This window comes from Budorcas taxicolor, chromosome 12 (genome assembly GCF_023091745.1).
Source record: "Budorcas taxicolor isolate Tak-1 chromosome 12, Takin1.1, whole genome shotgun sequence".
In the NCBI taxonomy this organism is placed as follows: Eukaryota; Metazoa; Chordata; class Mammalia; order Artiodactyla; family Bovidae; genus Budorcas; species Budorcas taxicolor.
Window position 1 is genome coordinate 26,342,163 of NC_068921.1, and position 17,784 is coordinate 26,359,946.

Consider the following 17,784-nt stretch of genomic DNA (forward strand, 5'->3'; position numbering starts at 1 on the left):
CAGTCGTGTCCAACTCTTAGCAATCTCATGGACTGCAGCCTACCAGGCTCCTCCATCCAAGGGATTTTCCAGGCAAGAGTACTGGAGTGGGGTGCCACTGCCTTCTCCGAGTTGACAACATAGCCAACCATATAATCAGAGGATTGGAACTTTTTCTGGGAAGTTCCAGGGAAGAGTCCAGTCCCTCCCACCTCCCACCTATTTACCTCTAGGGATGGGAGAAAAGCTGGAGAGTGAGTTCAGTCACCAACAGTCAATGATTTAATCAGTGATGCCTATATAATGAAGCCACCATTTAAAAAAAAAACAAGAATAAGGCTGGGAGAGATTCCAGGTATGTGAATAAAAGAAGGTGCTAAAAGGTCTGGCACATCTGGAGAGGGAATGAACGCTCTGTGTCCTTTCCGCATAGCTTGCCCTGTGCATCTCTTCCATTTGGATGTCCATCTGTATCCTTTATCATCCTTTTGTAATATACTGCTAAGTCGCTTCAGTCGTGTCCGACTCTGTGTGACCCCATAGACAGCAGCCCACCAGGCTCCCCCATCCCTGGGATTCTCCAGGCAAGAACACTGGAGTGGGTTGCCATTTCCTTCTCTAATGCATGAAAGTGAAAGGGAAGTTGCTCAGTCGTGTCCAACTCTTCGTGACCCCATGGACTGCAGCCTACCAGGCTCCTCCGTCATTTTCCAGGCAAGAGTGCTGGAGTGGGGTGCCATCACCTTAGTCCAGTAAATAAAATGCTTCCCTAAGCTCTATGAACCAATCTAGCAAAGTAACAGAATCCAAGGATGGGATGGCTGAACTTCCAGTTTATAGCTAGTCAGTCAGAAGTACCAGTAACGACTTGGACTTGCAATTAGCACCTGAAGTTCAAGGAGGAGGCTATCAGAACCTACAATCTATAGTCAGTTGGTGAGAAGCACAGGTGATAATCTGGACTTGCAACTGGCAACTAAAGTGAAGATAGCAAGTCCTATGAGACTGAGCCCTAACCTGTGGGATCTGATGCTATGCCAGACTTCAGTGTCAGAACTGAGTTAAATTATACAATACTCAGCTGGTGTCACAGGGAATTTCTTGGTGGTATGGAAGGAAAACCACACTTTTGCCTGTTGAAACAGAGGTGTTCAGATCTCTGTAATGAGGTAATTTTTTTTAACATATTAAAAAAAAACTAAAATCAATAATATAAATTTCTAATTTAATAAGCTACAAAAAAAGTGAGTAAATTCAATCCAAAGCAGTAAAAATAAATAATAAGAATCAGAGTATAAATCAAATAAATTGAAAATAGGAAATCAATTAAAGCAAAAGCTGATTCTTTAAAAAAGATCAATAAAATTGATAAGCCTCTGGCCAAACAGGGAAAAAAAAAAAAAAAAAGAACAAGACAGGAATATTAGTATTAGAAATAAAAGAAGAAACATAGCCACACACCTCATGAAAATCAAATAATAATAAAAGAAAGCGTGAGCAATTCTATGCTGACAGATTTGAAAACCTAAATGAAATTCAGAACCATTCTGCCAAAAGTCACACAAGAAGAAATAAACATTTTAAAACTGAATCAACAATTAATAAGCAGAAATCACCAATGCCAGATGGGTTCATTGGTGAATTCTACCTAATACTTAAGGAAGAAACTGTACCAGTTCTCTACAGATTTTTCAGAGCATGGAAGCAGAGGAACTATTTTCCTAACTCATTATATGAAAAACTAGAAAGAGTTAGGAAAAACTATCACTCAAATCAAAACTAGACAGTCACAGTAAGTACATTATAGACCAATATCTATTAAGAACAGAAAATTCTCAACAAAACCTGACCAAATTGAATTTAAACAAGATAAAAGAATTATATACCATAATCAAATGAGATTTATTCAAAGTATGCACGACTGGCTCAAGATTAAAAAATCATTTTATGTCATCCAACACCCATTACAAAGCGTCTCTGGTGGCTCAGTGGTAAAGAATATGCCCGCCAATGCAGTAAACTCAACTTCGATACCTGGGTTGGGAAGATCCTCTGGAGAAGAAAATGCAACTTATTCCAGTATCTTTGCAAGGGAAATCCCATGACAGAGGAGCCTGGTGTGCTACAGTCCACAGGGTCACAAAAGAGTCAGACACGACTTAGCGATTAAACAACACCAACAACAATTACCCATCACAGCAATATGCTAAAAAAAATTCTCAAGTTCATATCTATAGATGTAGGGAAAGCACTGGACCCAATCCGACAGCCAACATGATAAAAACTCTCAGGGAACTAGGAATAAAGGGAAAGGTTCTCAACTTGATAAAGACTATAAAAAACCTATAAGTAATGTCATATTTAATGATGAAAAATTCAACTTTCCCACTTTTTCAAGATCAAAAAGAAAGTAAGGATGTCCACTCTCACCATTCCTTATCAACACTACACTGGAAGTCTCTGCTAATGTGATAAGACAAGAAAAGGAAATAAAACATACACAAATTGGGAAAGAAAACACAAAACTGTTTTTGTTCACAAACAGCATGATTATCTATTTTAAAAGTTTGAAATAACTGATAAAAAAAAACACTACAGGAACTAATAATCTATTAGTTCATTCATTGCTGGTGGGAATGAAAATGGTACAGACATTTTGGAAGAGTTTGGAGGTTTTTTATGGGAGTAAACATAATCTAGCAATCATGATTCTTTGTATCTACCCAAAGGTCTTGAGAGTCCCTTGGACTGCAAGGAGATCCAACCAGTCCATTGTAAAGGAGATCAGTCCTGGGTGTTCTTTGGAAGGACTGATGCTAAAGCTTAAACTCCAATACTTTGGCCACCTCCTCCAAAGAGCTGACTCATTGGAAAAGACTGATGCTGGGAGGGAGTGAGGGCAGGAGAAGAAGGGGACAACAGAGGATGAGATGGCTGGATGGCATCACCGACTCAATGGACATGAGTTTGGGTGAACGCCAGGAGTTGGTGATGGACGGGGAGGCCTGGCATGCTACAGTTCATGGGGTCGCGAAGAGTCTGACACGACGGAGCGACTGAACTGAACTGAACTGAAAAGGTGTTGAAAACATATATATACACAAAAACATGCACACGGATATTTATAGAGGCTTTATTTTTAATTGCAAAGACTCAGAAGCAACAAAGATGGCCTTCAACAGATGAATGGAAAAATAAACTGTGATACATTTAGACAAAGGATATATATTCAGTGCTAAAAAGAAATGAGCTATCAAATCATGAAAAGACATGGAGGAACTTTAACTGCATATTACTAAGTGAAATAGGATAATCTGAAACAGTTGCACACTATATGATTTCAATTATATGACATTCTGGAAAAGGCAAAATTATGAAGACCATAAAAAGATCAGTAGTTGCCTGGGGACAGTCAAAAGGGTAAAACAAAAAATACATTTAGGGAAGTAAACATACTTGTTATGATATTATAATGATGGCCATATGGCATTATACTTTTTTCAAACCTGTAACATGTATGACACCAAGACGAGGTCTTAAATATGGAGTTTAAGTGATTATGATCTATCAAAATATATTCATCCTTTTAAAAAAAGATGTTAAGATTTTGGTGACTGACACCAATAATAGGGGAGGGTATGTATTTGTGAAGAAAAGGAGTATATGAAAAATCATTTCTGCTACTTCCTTTTAATTTTATTATAAATTAAATTTCTCTAAAAAATAACAAAAATAAAAATCAACTTAAAAAAAATGTCAAAAGTAACAGAAAATGAAGAACAGGTTATGAGCTTTTATTTGGAGGAGGCTCAGTTTCAGATAATTTCCTCATGGTTTGGGGTATACGAGCCTAAATATAAGGATGCTAGAGAAAAACCCTGGGTGTTTTCCATCCAGGTAATAAGATTATGAATCCAGAAACAAAATAAAATAAAAGTCAATGAAATTATAATACTAAATTAATTAGAATGATACCTTATTAATTATTTTATTAAAGATTCCACTTATTGCACCTAAGGTCATCATATCCACAGGAGTGAACAGGAAGACAGCAGAAACACTTGGGAGTTTTACACACAGTTTCCACCAAAAATATTCTGTGCTTCTGAGTATGAGCTGTGAATATTCAGGCATATGGTAATTTTTCTCAGAAAAGCTAGTAATACTTATGTTAGTTTTAGACTGTATGAATATCATAATATCAAAATGAATGAAACAATTTACCTTATTTCAGAAGGAATGTAAAGACATAGAAAAACTAAAAGAAATAAATGCTATTCTATGCATAAAATAACATCTTCAATTACAAAATAGTATTAAAATACTGAAGGACAGAGAATGTGGATATGCAAACTAGAGGAAAATTGAGGCAACAAATGCATAAAGATGTGACTGGTTGCCAAAACTCCTGAAATTAATAATTTGTATTTCACTCCTTTGCCAAAACAATGCCTTTCTTTGTTTGCTTTTGGTCAAATATAAAGCAGAAGCCTTTCTTTATGGCAGGAAAAATTCACAAAGCAAAATTATGTGTTGTAAATTAAAACAGCACAAAGTAACATAGAACTAAAAACAAGTTTCAGTAAATGTAAAGGAAACTTTTATGAAGGAATTATTGTAGAAAAGTGACCATTTATGGAAAACACTTTAAAATGGACTGTAGAAAAATAATTTATTTGAAAAGTCAATGTAATCAGACATCATAAGTCTGAAAGAAACAAAATGTCCTTTCTTGTTGATAGCTGACAAACCCAAACTGTTAGATGTACTACAAACTGTATTACCAAATATCTTCTGTAAGGGATCCAGTGAGTAAAAAATACTTTGCTGACAAAGAAGAAAAGGCTATTTGAACATTACACTATATTTTCCCTATGTTTCAGGCAGAATAATGCATTTTAATTTTTATTTACAGATTAATTTCTACAATAAATTAAATGTAAATTCCATTTTACTCTACTTAAATCTCACTAAACAAATTATTATTTGGTTTTCCTCCTTTACTAGTAATAGAGGGGTGTGTGTTGTTGCTATTGTTTAGTCACTAAGTCATGTCCAACTCTTCTGCAACCTCGTGGACTATAGCCCACCAGGCTCCTCTGATCATGGGATTTCCCAGGCAAGAATACTGGAGTGGGTTGCCATTTCCTTCTCAGGAGGATCTTCCCAACCCAGGGACTGAACTCCAGGCTTCTGCACTGTCAGGTACGTTCTTTACTACTGAGCCACATGGGAAGCCCCAGTAGTGGTATACCTACATCAAATATATTTTCTGAGTCTGTTTTGCTTCAAAGAACACTTTCATTACCAATTTTATAAACTTAAAAAAGAAAAAGCCAAAAAAGCAAGTATGCATATAAAGAAGTGAAAGATATATATATTCCTAAAAAATATATAGAAAATAATTTTACATATACAGAGCCTTAAATGTTTAAATACTTCTGGAAACCAAAATTATAATAATTATATTCTACATATACAAACAACAACCTCCATAAGGGACAGAATCATTTACACACAAGAACTGATTTCACTTCTTTAGTCTATAGAAAGCATGCACATTTCATTTTTTTAAGTCAGTTCCAGTGAAACATATGTAGAGATATTTGATATTATATATATAATAGGCACTTTTCCTTGAACTAAAAAACCAGAAAACATGGTCAAAGAATTTTTATATCACTTTGAAGTGTAAGTGGAAATTTAGGTTGTTAACACACTGAAATGCTTAAATTTTCAGGTAATTTTGTTAGTTTATATATGACAATGATGTTAATCAGGACTTCAAAATGAAAATTTAATTATTAAAGGGGCTATGAAATTCAAAAAAATTGCTGGAATATCTTTGGCTAGCAAGATAGTTTTTAGGGAAAAAAATAGATTTACACCCACTGAACAAATAAGTCATAAATACTCACCTTACAAGAGTATTCTTAATTATAAGATCATTGACACAAATGTTTTATGGGATTTGCTAAATTTTTTATAGCTTATATTCGATCAGTCTATTAAACAACCTGTATTATAACTAGAAACAGAAAGAACACTTTTCTGATAAAAATATTTATATAATTACAAGAATTCATTTACATGATCACTTGTGGTTGGTTTTAGTTTATAAAATGTGTCAGTTAAAAATAGCATTAAAATACATTTTAGTAATACAAAATTGCATCACATCAAACAGACTACCTACTATTTTCTGAGGAAATACAACTCAATAACGCTTACATGTACCAGAGGCTCCTTGTGATAGATATTTTATATATTCTATCTTACTTTAATTCATATTACTATCAGATAAAGACTGCATTACTAAAATCACTCCACACCTTGCAAAGGTGATTCTTAAAGAGTTAATCATGGCAGTTCAGAGTGACAGTTCTGGAATCAGGCTTTCAGAATTCTAACTCTGGTCCTACTGCTACTGCTGCTAAGTCGCTTCAGTCGTGTCCAACTCTGTGTGACCCCATAGACGGCAGCCCACCAGGCTCCCCCGTCCCTGGGGTTCTCCAGGCAAGAACACTGGAGTGGGTTGCCATTTCCTTCTCCAGTGCATGAAAGTGAAAAGTGAAAGTGAAGTCGCTCAGTCCTGTCCGACTCTTAGCGACCCCATGGACTGCAACCCACCAGGCTTCTCCGTCCATGGGATTTTCCAAGGCAAGAGTACTGGAGTGGGGTGCCATTGCCTTCTGCCACTTAATCTCTGTGACCTTTAACAGGCATGAAGTTTTTCTTTCCCTTATCAGCAGAAAGGATTAAATGAGATAATATAAACAGCTAATGGCATACAATAAGCACTCAGTAAATGTCTTGTGTTAGTACTACACACCCTCAGATAGCCCCAGCACCTAAGAACAGATAGTTCAAAACAGAATACAAGTTTGAGCCTTAGTCTGCCCTAACAACAAAAGATGCATAACACTGTCTTTAAAAAGAACTACTCAGTGTATTTTTAATCCTTTGATATACAAAATCCTTATATCTTGTGCCAGTAAACAGGTATTTTTTCAGAACACATTATTCCCAAGTCAAACACATGGGGAAGATTTGTTTTGCTTTCTATCATCTATAGAATTCAGTAACATGTACTCAAAAAAAGAGGTTGGGGGCTAAGATGGAGAAGACAGGACATTAATAGTTAATGTCTTGATATATGATCAATCAAATCAAAGGAATATGGTATTTCTAATATACAGACTCTTCGTTACACACAAAATACCGAAGCCATGATTATTTCAAGATTGGAGTTATACTTCTTGAAATCTTTTATTAAACATTTGTTCATTATTTACTCATTATATAAGTATTTACTAAACGTTTAGTGAAAGGCAATTTGTTTAATTATTGCTCTCAATGACCGCTTGACAGAATGGGATTGAAAAGTCCAATACAAACATTATTAATCTATGAGAAAATAAAAAACTTCCAAACAGCTTTCATCACTGGCAGAATTATTCAAGGTGATGATGGTGATTGAGAATCATTATGAATAGGATGGAATCACTATAACAACTCTGCCTAGATGACTTAGTCAAAAAAATCACATTAAAAATATTGTATGTGTTTTCAAAAGCTATCATTTATTACATTTTTGGTTCACTTTTTGTTTCATGATAAAGGCTAAACTACATGTCAAAAGAAAGAGCAGTGAAAAATCTTACAATTGGATATTTAATGGGGATGCTAGTGGGGTAGCTATGAAATCTAAAAACCAGCTAAAGAACACCATCTCAAATCCTTACAGCTATTTTATAACTCGGTATTGGCTTCCAAACATGTAACACATTCCTCACTTTTAAACCACTATACCTAGAAAATGGATAAACAGTTCACAATCAGTTTTAATCACTACAACTGAAATTCGAAGTATGAGTTCTACTTCATCACTTAAATAAGTAATTTTCCATTGTAAATAACATCATTTACAATGATCTTGTAAACATCAAAGAGAAAACAATATGGTTCAAACAGAAAATAATATGGCTCCTACCATAACAATGAATCTCTATGCTTGGTGAAATATATTTTAAATATAAAACCATAGAATTAGGATAATCTTAAATAACCTACTGTCATCCGAATAACAAACCCAGCATATATTCGGTACCTATTGTATCAATCTACGTATTTTATTGCATTTAATTTAATAATCTGGTGAGCTATTATTATTCTAATTATATAATGGTAGAAACTAAAGAACAAAATAGATAACACATTCAAAGTTGTATTAATAATAAATGCAATGTAACACAACACTTCTAAGCAATTATACTCCAATAAACACTTTTTAATAAATCATTGTTGCTGTTGTTGTTCTTCTTCAGTCCCTGAGTCACGTCTGACACCTTTAGACCCTATGGATTACAGCACCCCAGGCTTCCCTGTCCTTTGATCAAACTCAGTGATGCCATCCAACCATCTCACCCTCTGGGGCCGCTTTGTCCTACTGCCCTCAATCTTTCCCAGCATCAGGGTCTTTTCCAATAAGTTGGCTCTTCACATCAGGTGGCCAAAGTACTGCAGCTTCAGCATCAGTCCTTCCAATGAATATTCAGGACTGATTTCCTTTAGGATTGACTGGTTGGATTTCCTCGCTGTCCAAGGGACTCTCAAGAGACTTCTCCAGCACCCCGCTCAAAAGCATCTTCTGCACTCACCTCCTTTATGGTCCAGCTCTCACATCCATATATGACAACTGGAAAAATTAGCTTTAAATATACAGAACGTTGTTGGAAAATTGTGTCTTTGCTTTTTAATACTCTGTCTAGGTTTAGGTTTGTCACAGCTTTCCTTTCAAGGAGCAAGTATCTTTTAATTTCATGGCTGATGTCACCATGTGCAGTGCTCTTTGAGCCAAAGAAAATAAAATTTGACACTGTTTCTACTTTTCCTCCCATCTATTCCCATGAAGTGATGGGACGGGATGCCATGATCTTAATATTTGAAAGCTGAGTATTAAGTCAGCCTTTTTACTCTCCTCTTTACCCTCATCAAGAGGCTTTTTAGTTCCTCTTAGCTTTCTGCCATTAAAGTGGTATCATCTGCATATCTGAGGTTGTTGGTATTTCTCCCAGCAATCTTGATTCCAGTCTGTGCTTTCATCCAGCCTGGCATTTTGCATGCTGTACTCTGCATATAAGTTATATAAGCAGAATGACAATATACAGCCTTGGTGTGCTTGTTTCCCAATTTGGAACCAGTCTGCTGTTCCATGTCCGGTCCTAACTGTTGCTTGTTTACCTGCATACAGGTTTCTCAGGAGACAGGTAAGGTAGTCTGGTATTACCATCTATATGAGAATTTTCCACAGTGTGTTGTGATCCACACAGTCAAAGGCTTTACTGTAGTCAGTGAAGCAGAAGTAGATGTTTTTCTGGAATTCCCTTGCCTTTTCTATGATTCAACAGATAGTGGCAATTTGATCTTTGGTTCCTCTGCCTTTTGTAAATTAAGCTTTTACATCTGGAAGATCTTGGTTCACATACTGTTGAAGCCTAGCTTGAAGGATTTTGAGCATCACTTTGCAAACATGTGAAACGAGCACAACTGTACAATAGTTTTAATTCTTTGGCACTGCCTTTCTTTTGGATTGGAATGAAAACTGATCTTCTCCAGTCCTGTGGTCACTGCTGAGTTTTCCAGATTTGCTGGCATATTGAGCCCAGCACTTTAACAGCATCATCTTTTAGGCTTTGAAATAGCCCAGCTGGAATTCCATCAGTTTCACTAGCTTTGTTCAAGTAATGTTTCCTAAGGCCCATTTGACTTCACACTCTAGGATGGCTGTCTCTGGGTGAGTGACCACACTGTCTTGGCTATCCAATAAGACCTTTTTGTCTAGTTCTGTGTATTCTTTCCACCTCTTCTTAATCTCTTCTGCTCCTGTTAGGTCTCTGCTGTTTCTGTTCTTTATTGTGCCCATCTCTGCATGAAGTATCCCCTCAGTATCTCCAATTTTCTTGAAGAGATCTCTAGTCTCTCCCATTCTATTGTTTTCCTCTATTTCTTTATATTGTTCACTTAAGAAGGCTTTCTTCTCTTTCCTTGCTGTTCTCTGGAAGTCTCTTCAGTTGGGTGTATCTTTCCCTTTTTCCTTTGCCTTTCGCTTCTCTTCTTTCTATTTGTAAGGGCTCCTCAGACAACCATTTTGCCTTCCTGCATTTCTTTTTTGGGGGATGGTTTAGGTCACCACCTTCTATACAATGCTATGAATCTCTGTCCATAGTTTTTCAGGCACTCTGTCTGCCAGATCTAACCCCTTGAATGTACTTGTCACCTCCACTGTATAATCATAAGTGATTTGATTTAGGTCATACACTGGAGGTTTTCCCTACTTTCTTCAATTTAAGCCTGAATTTTGCAATAAGGAGCTGATTATCTGAGCCAAAGTCACTTCCAGGTCTTGTTTTGCTGACTGTATAGAGCTTCTCCATTTTTGGCTGCAAAGAACATAATCTGACTTCAGTATTGACTATCTGGTGATGTCCATGTGTAGAATCATTTCTTCTGCTATTGGAACAGGGTGTTTGCTATGACCAGTGTGTTCTCTTGGCAAAACTCTTGTTAGTCTTTGCCCTGCTTCATTTTGTAGTCCAAGACCAACCCTGCCTGTTACTCCAAGTATCTCTTTGACTTCATATTTTTGCATTCCAACTCCCTATAATGAAATGGACATCTTTTTTGATGTTAGTTCTAGAAGGTCTTGTAGGTCTTCAAAGAACTATTCAGCTTCAGCTCCCTCAGCCTCTGTGGTTGGGGCAGAGACTTGGATTACTGTGATGCTGCACAGTTTGCCTTTGAAACAAATTGAGAGAACTAAGAGCATTTGTCATTTCTGAGACTGCACCCAAGTACTGCATTTTGGACTGTTTGTTGACATGAGGGCTACTCCATTTCTTCTAAGGGATTCTTGCTCACGGTAGTAGATATAATGGCCATCTGAATTCAATTTGTCCGTTTTGTTCCATTTTAGTTCACGGGTTTCTAACACGTAGATGTTCGCTCTTTCCATCTCCTACTTGCATGCTGTATGCTCACTTGCTTCAGTCATGTCCAACGCTTCGCAGCCCTACAGACTGTAGCCCACCAGGCTGCTCTGTCTCCTCCTTGATCAGATTCAATGTACCTTGATTCATGGACCTAACAGTCCAGGTTCCTATGAAATATTGTTCTTTACAGCACTGGACCTTATTTGCTCTACCAGACACAGCCACAACTGAGTATCATTTCCACTTCTGCACAGCCTCTTCCTTATTTTTGGAGCTATTTCTCTGTTCTTCCCCAGTAGCATACTGGACACCTATCAACATGGGGGGCTCATCATCCAATGTCATATCTTTTGCCCTTTCATACTGATCAAGGAGTTCTTGAGGCAAGAATACGCGAGTGGTTTGCCCCTTTCCAGTGGACCATTTTTGTCAGATGGCAATAATAATAAATAAACTTGGGGTTTGAATTCAAGTTTTTCTAACTTGAACATCCACACTAGTTAACAACTATAATATGTAGCCTTCATGATAAAACAAAGTCATAAAATTTCTCCTGTACATACAAAGTCTATTTTTAAAGGCTCTAGAAAATAATTTCTTCAATAAATTATTTTAATATTAAGACTTCCATATATACAGTAAAACTCATCAATGATCAGAACAATAATAAATTATAGTGTCAATAGAAGTGAACCTTATATAAACAATAAAATGCTTCATAAATCAGGCTACTGAGTGGAGGAAAGTGCATGAAACTAAGATGTTTTAGCTTGAAACATAAAAGGCAAAGAATTAACTTATTTCAGAGTTTCTCTCAATTTCTCCAAAAAGTAGTCAAGAATTAGACAATATTGCAATTTGGGGCATATATTTATTATATAAAAAAAATTTTCTAAAATGGGCACATATAAAATTTTGTTGAAGATTTTTAAAGTTCAAATAGATTCTCATTCATCGGTGCGTGCCTGCGTGTGTGCTAAGTCATTTCAGTCATGTCTGCTACAGCCTGTAGCCGGCTGGGAACCTCTGTCCATGGGATTTTCCAGGCAGGAATACTGGAGCGAGTTGCCATGCCCTCCTCCGGGGGATCTTCCCAACTTAAGGACAGAACCCACATCTCTTTAAGTATCCCGCACTGGCAGGCAGGTTCTTTATCATTAGCACCATATGGAAGGCCATCCCTATTCACCTAGAAGTTTAAAGTTAACTAAAAATAAGATAACATATCCTATTTTAAATTCTCATTCATATACATGAATTTAAGATGTAGCCCAAAATTAAGGAATTCTATCAATCCTTGCCCTAAAGCTAACAATTTATGTTCTTCAAGTAGAGGGGTATGTTCCATTTAAAAATTTTTCTCAACATTTTAAAAACTGAAAGACAGTATTACCACCAAAATGGTGGCCCTCGAAACTTTAAATGTAACAAAAGACTTCATTACTGATACACACAAATGTCAAAAAGCCAACCTCAGACATCAAGAGCTTTGAAGTAACTAATGAAAAACTATTGGATAAGAATTCAAAATAGCACATAAGTGAACCACACGGGAGGGCTGAAATACATACCCAAAACAGGTATGTATTATTACTGAAACGGAAAGTGATACATTTCTTATTATACTTTTTTTATTGGCCATAAACTAAGAACACATATATCACTGAAAAAATTAAAGCTATGGCATGGAAAAATTAACATGAATGATATAAAAGAACTAAAAACAAATCCAAATGAAAATCAGAAAGCTGATCCTTTATACTACCTTTTATCTGTTATAAAATAAATATAATTTAAATATCAAAATATAATACAAACACTAAAACGAGTTTTGAAAACAGGATATGACAAATAATCATGTACTTGGTCCCGGTCCTTAGATGAATGGACCTGTTAAATATAGTTTTAGCACTGAGATTTTATAACTATTCAATAATATAAATTATTATAATCATTTTAAGTATAACATTCAAGCTGCATAATCTTTCTAATTTTTCTGCATGAAGTAAGTCACTATATTTCATGTTAAAATAATTATGGACTTAATATTAATTCATAAGAAATATTTATATTACACATGAAGTTTTCTAATTGCTATTTCACCTCTAACTTCTTTTCATAGCACTTACTAGGTTTTAAATTACTGATCATAATGTATCCTAGTTCACTTAGATGATAAAGAACAAAACATTTGCATTTAAATTAGGACTGAGATTTAAAGTTTCATTTTTCAGCTAAGCTGATCTATTTCTCAATAAAATGATTGAAGATCTCATAGCAAAGTAGTATCTCAGCAGGACATGGCCTCCAGATTCATTTTCACATCAAAATGCTAACCAATACATTATACTGATTTAAAAAAAAAGAAAGAAAAAAAGCATGACCCATGGATGAGAGCTGAGTTTTGTAAATGTACAGGTCAGATTTATATTTAGATTTATACTTTACATAAAGATGGTCCCAATACAGGGACAATATTATGAGCAATATTAAGAGAGAAGTTTGTTAATAGCTAATTTAAATAATTAATATGAAAAATCATGTTACATTTCAAGAACTCTAAATTTTTCCCCATCTTAATTTCATTTACTAATTTTTCTATCAATTCAAAATTGGATGATCCATAAAGAATCTCATGTATATATGTATATATTAATGAAGCATTTCTATATTACTGTTTAGTAAACTAAATTAATGTTTACTTATATAACTTTCCCTTTAAATTCTCCAAACATATACAGAAATAGTTAAACTATCTGTGTAATTCACATTTAACTTATGCCATAAATGATTCTACGAAATAAAGTTAAGTTGGAGTTTAATACATGAGGTATTTAATTTAAAAAAAAAGAAGTTATAAAAATTGCACATGAAATAAATCTAATTAGAAAATTCTGGATATATAAAACATGGATATGCCAGTGGTTAGATTTAGGTTCTCAAACATAGAAAAAAGGCTAATTTCAATTAATATTGCTCTAGTATTATGATACTAGCATTATACAATAATACTAATATTTAGGATATAAATTATATAACTGTTATTAAATACTATTCTTGAGAATAAACTTTACCCTAGTAATTTTGTTTAATTTGACAGGATTTCACCAACAATTCAAACAATGAGCATTCATTTGCAAAATGAAAGGCCAGGACTGACACTTTTCCTACTTCATATTATAATCACTATGCTACACCTAGTAAGAATATTTTTATCAAGGAAGTCACTCCTTCGTGGTTATAAAATTTGTCAACTTTTTTACTTTGTGTAAATATATCTGCCTTAATCCTAAAGAAACTTTATTAGCATTATAAGGATAAAAACCAGTATTATAATATATTTACATAGCACCAAGGGCACCATGCATAATCTAAACAATTAAAAAATACCATAAGTTACATATTGAAAGAAAACTTACCAGACAGTGGTTTCCACTTGACTGTCATTGAGCTGCCGGTTGTCTAGTTGTGCAAAAAGTGGGAAAAGCACTTGAATCCCTCCAATTGAATGAATTGCACTATGAATTGAATGTGTAACTATAGCTTTTACATCCTATGTTCAAAAACAAAAATGTTTATTAAATTTTCTAAAGCATGTTATCACTATTTCCTTGTTTCAAATAACTTTGTAAGAAAATTAAATAAAATAGATATTTTTAAATCTATTTTTAAATTTTTAAATCAAAATTATATAATTTTATACAAATTTAAAAATTTGAAATATTTTGATAATCACTTAAATTTAAAGCTTAAGTTGAGAGATTTTTACACTGAAAATATGAGTGTCTAAATCAAAATATATTTTAAAGAAGAGATGCTATTAATAGATACAAAAGCACTCAAATAATTTTTATGTTAGGGGAAAAAATACTTATAGGAAAGTATTTTTATATTTACAATTATCTATTTACTAATTCACTGATTTTATTTCAAAGGGTAAGAAACAGAAAATGCAACAGAAAAGACAGATTTCCTACTAAGGAGACAAATCCAAGGTAAACTATATTGCCAAATAAAATACAGAAGGCAAAAACACTGTTCAAAGTACTAGAAGACCAAAAAAGAAAAACAAAGAGCAACTGGAGATTTACAGGTAAGCAATGTATAAAAAGTAAAATAAAGACACAGTGTTGATGAGAACATTAAGACTAAGCTACTATTCACCTACCTGGAGCATTAAAGCATGTGGGGAATGCACAAAGATCGATGCATTTTCCTTTGGTGATGATTCCAGGCATAGTTGAGCATCAGTGGCTTTAGCATTATATGTAAATGCAATACTACTTGCAAGCTTCCCATCATACAGAACCTGTTTATGATGTTCTGCTAAATGAATATCACTTTCAGACTTAAACTTGAAGGTGCTCTGAAAAAATAAAACTTGAGTTAAACACTCTTTAAATGAAACATACTAAAAATCTCAAGTTTTAAAGCAGAGAAAACCTTAAGATAAACTAAGATAAACAATTTGTTGTGATATTTCCATGTGTTGGGTACTTGTCAGTGGCATTATTTTGTTATTCTCACCTCAGTTCTATGAGTTACAGTTTATTATGCTAATAAACACACTCAAATCTTCATGTTATCACTTTTACTAAAATTTTGATCACATATAAAATAATTTTATTAAGATATTATAAGGTCTGCTGCTGCTGCTAAGTTGCTTCAGTCGTGTCCGACTCTGTGTGACACCATAGACGGCAGCCCACCAGGCTCCCCCGTCCCTGGGATTCTCCAGGCAAGAACACTGGAGTGGGTTGCCATTTCCTTCTCCAACGCATGAAAGTGAAAAGTGAAAGTGAAGTCGCTCAGTCATGTCCGACTCTTGGCAACCCCATGGGCTGCAGCCTACCAAGGTCAGATGGTATTAAATGTAAATAGGCTCTTACTTCAATAATTCATAACATAAACTTAAATTTTTCTTGTTAATACTTTCAAAAGCATGTATAGAAGTAAACAGTGCCCGGCACATGAACTATTAATATAGAAACAAGGCTATCAGTTGAGACTAAAAAATGTTTATTCATAAAAATATGTCTTTATTACAAAAAGTATATCAAGATAGTGATATCAATGCTACTCCACAAAAAATCACAATAACCATGTCAAAACCCAGAAGAAAAGTTCATATTATCACTTTAAATGAAGGACAAGAAATAAAGGACTACAATAAGAAAAGTACGGTTAGAAACAGTTAAAATTTCTCTGCAGGTGTATGAAACTGACAATGATAAATACATTTAACCTTTGCAAAAATCACATATTAGTATCCCATCACTTCATGGCAAATAGATGTGGAAACAATGGAAACAGTGACAGATTTCCTTTTCATGGGCTCCAAAATCACTGCAGATGGTGACTGCAGCCATGAAATTAAGACACTTGCTCCTTGGAAGAAAAGCTATGACAAACCTGGACAGTATATTAAAAAGCAGAGACATTACTTTGCCAACAGAGGTCCGTCTAGTCAAAGCTATGGTTTTTGCAGTAGTTATGTTTGCATGTGAGAGTTGGACCATAAAGAAGTCTGAGCACCGAAGAATCAATGCTTTTGAAATGTGGTGCTGGAGAAGACTCTTGAGAGTCCCTTGGACTGTGAGGATACCAAACCAGTCAATTCTAAAGGAAATCAGTCCTGAATGTTCACTGGAAGGACTGATGTTGAAACTGAAACTCCAATACTTTGGCCACATGATGCAAAGAACTGACTCATTGGAAAAAACCCTGATGCTGGGAAAGACTGAAGGTAGGAGGAGAAGGGGACGACAGAGGATGAGATGGTTGGATGGCATCACCGACTCAATGGTCATGAGTCTGAGTAAGCTCCTAGAGTTGGTGATGGACAGGAAGGCCTGGAGTGCTTCAATCCATGGGATCACAAAGAGTTAGACACAACTGAGCGACTGAACTGAACTGCATGCAGATCAAACATGTCAGGACAAATTTAGCCAATTATCTACAGTTTTCTGAACTACTACTGAAAGAGTCTTACTAACTTGAACCTGGATGCAAATCATTCATTATTAGCATGCCAGAAGACAGGAGCAGCATGAAAAATGAAAACTATGTGTATGTCACTATAGATGGTACCCTTACTTTTTAAATGTATGCATGTCTAAATATTTGAATATTAGACATAAGGTAAGAAAATGTCACTATTTTGGATCAGATCTTTCGCTATCTTCTCAATTAAATGGGATGTAGAACATTATCTCTCATCTCAATGTTTCCTAATTTAATCGCTTTTATAACTCACAGATTCATACAAGATAGAGGTAACAGGTAAATTAAAATATATCTGAATCAAAGACTCTACTTCAATTCCTAATGTACTAAAGAATAGGTGATTATTATAACAGGAAATTGAAACAAAAAATTCTTTAAAAAATATTTTAATACATATTTGAGCTACTACTGGCAATATAAAATACATGTAATTGCCTCCTTCACTGATTGCCTTAGTGTTATAAATACTTTAATATGAATGTTAATAAAATCATAAATGGTCAAAATGTTTAACATCTGAACATTTTTAAGATGCTATTTAAAAAAATTATTGGAGTATAGTTGATTTAAAATGTATTAGTTTCTGCTACACGTCCACTTTTTTAAATACATTCTTCCTATATAGGTCATTATGGAGCATTGAGAAGAGTTTCCTGTGCTATACAGTAGGTCCTTATTAGTTATCTATTTTATATATAGCAAAGTGTATATATCAATCTCAACATTTGTGTTTTTAACACCTTTTTAGAGTAAGATTTAACAAATATGTTAGAATTTTGACCTATTTTGTGAACCAAAGATCAAAAGC

At 34.7% G+C, this 17,784-nt stretch overlaps 1 protein-coding gene across 1 annotated transcript in view; it reads right to left on the minus strand.

The window, feature by feature from the left end:
- NBEA (neurobeachin) overlaps window positions 1-17,784 on the minus strand; it is a 667,766-nt gene that overhangs the window by 508,498 nt on the left and 141,484 nt on the right. The window contains exons 9-10 of the mRNA XM_052650319.1: window positions 15,139-15,336; window positions 14,390-14,523 (exon numbers count right to left, since the gene is read on the minus strand). Of these exons, the coding sequence (XP_052506279.1) occupies window positions 14,390-14,523; window positions 15,139-15,336 (332 nt within the window). The remainder of the gene's footprint in view (window positions 1-14,389; window positions 14,524-15,138; window positions 15,337-17,784) is intronic.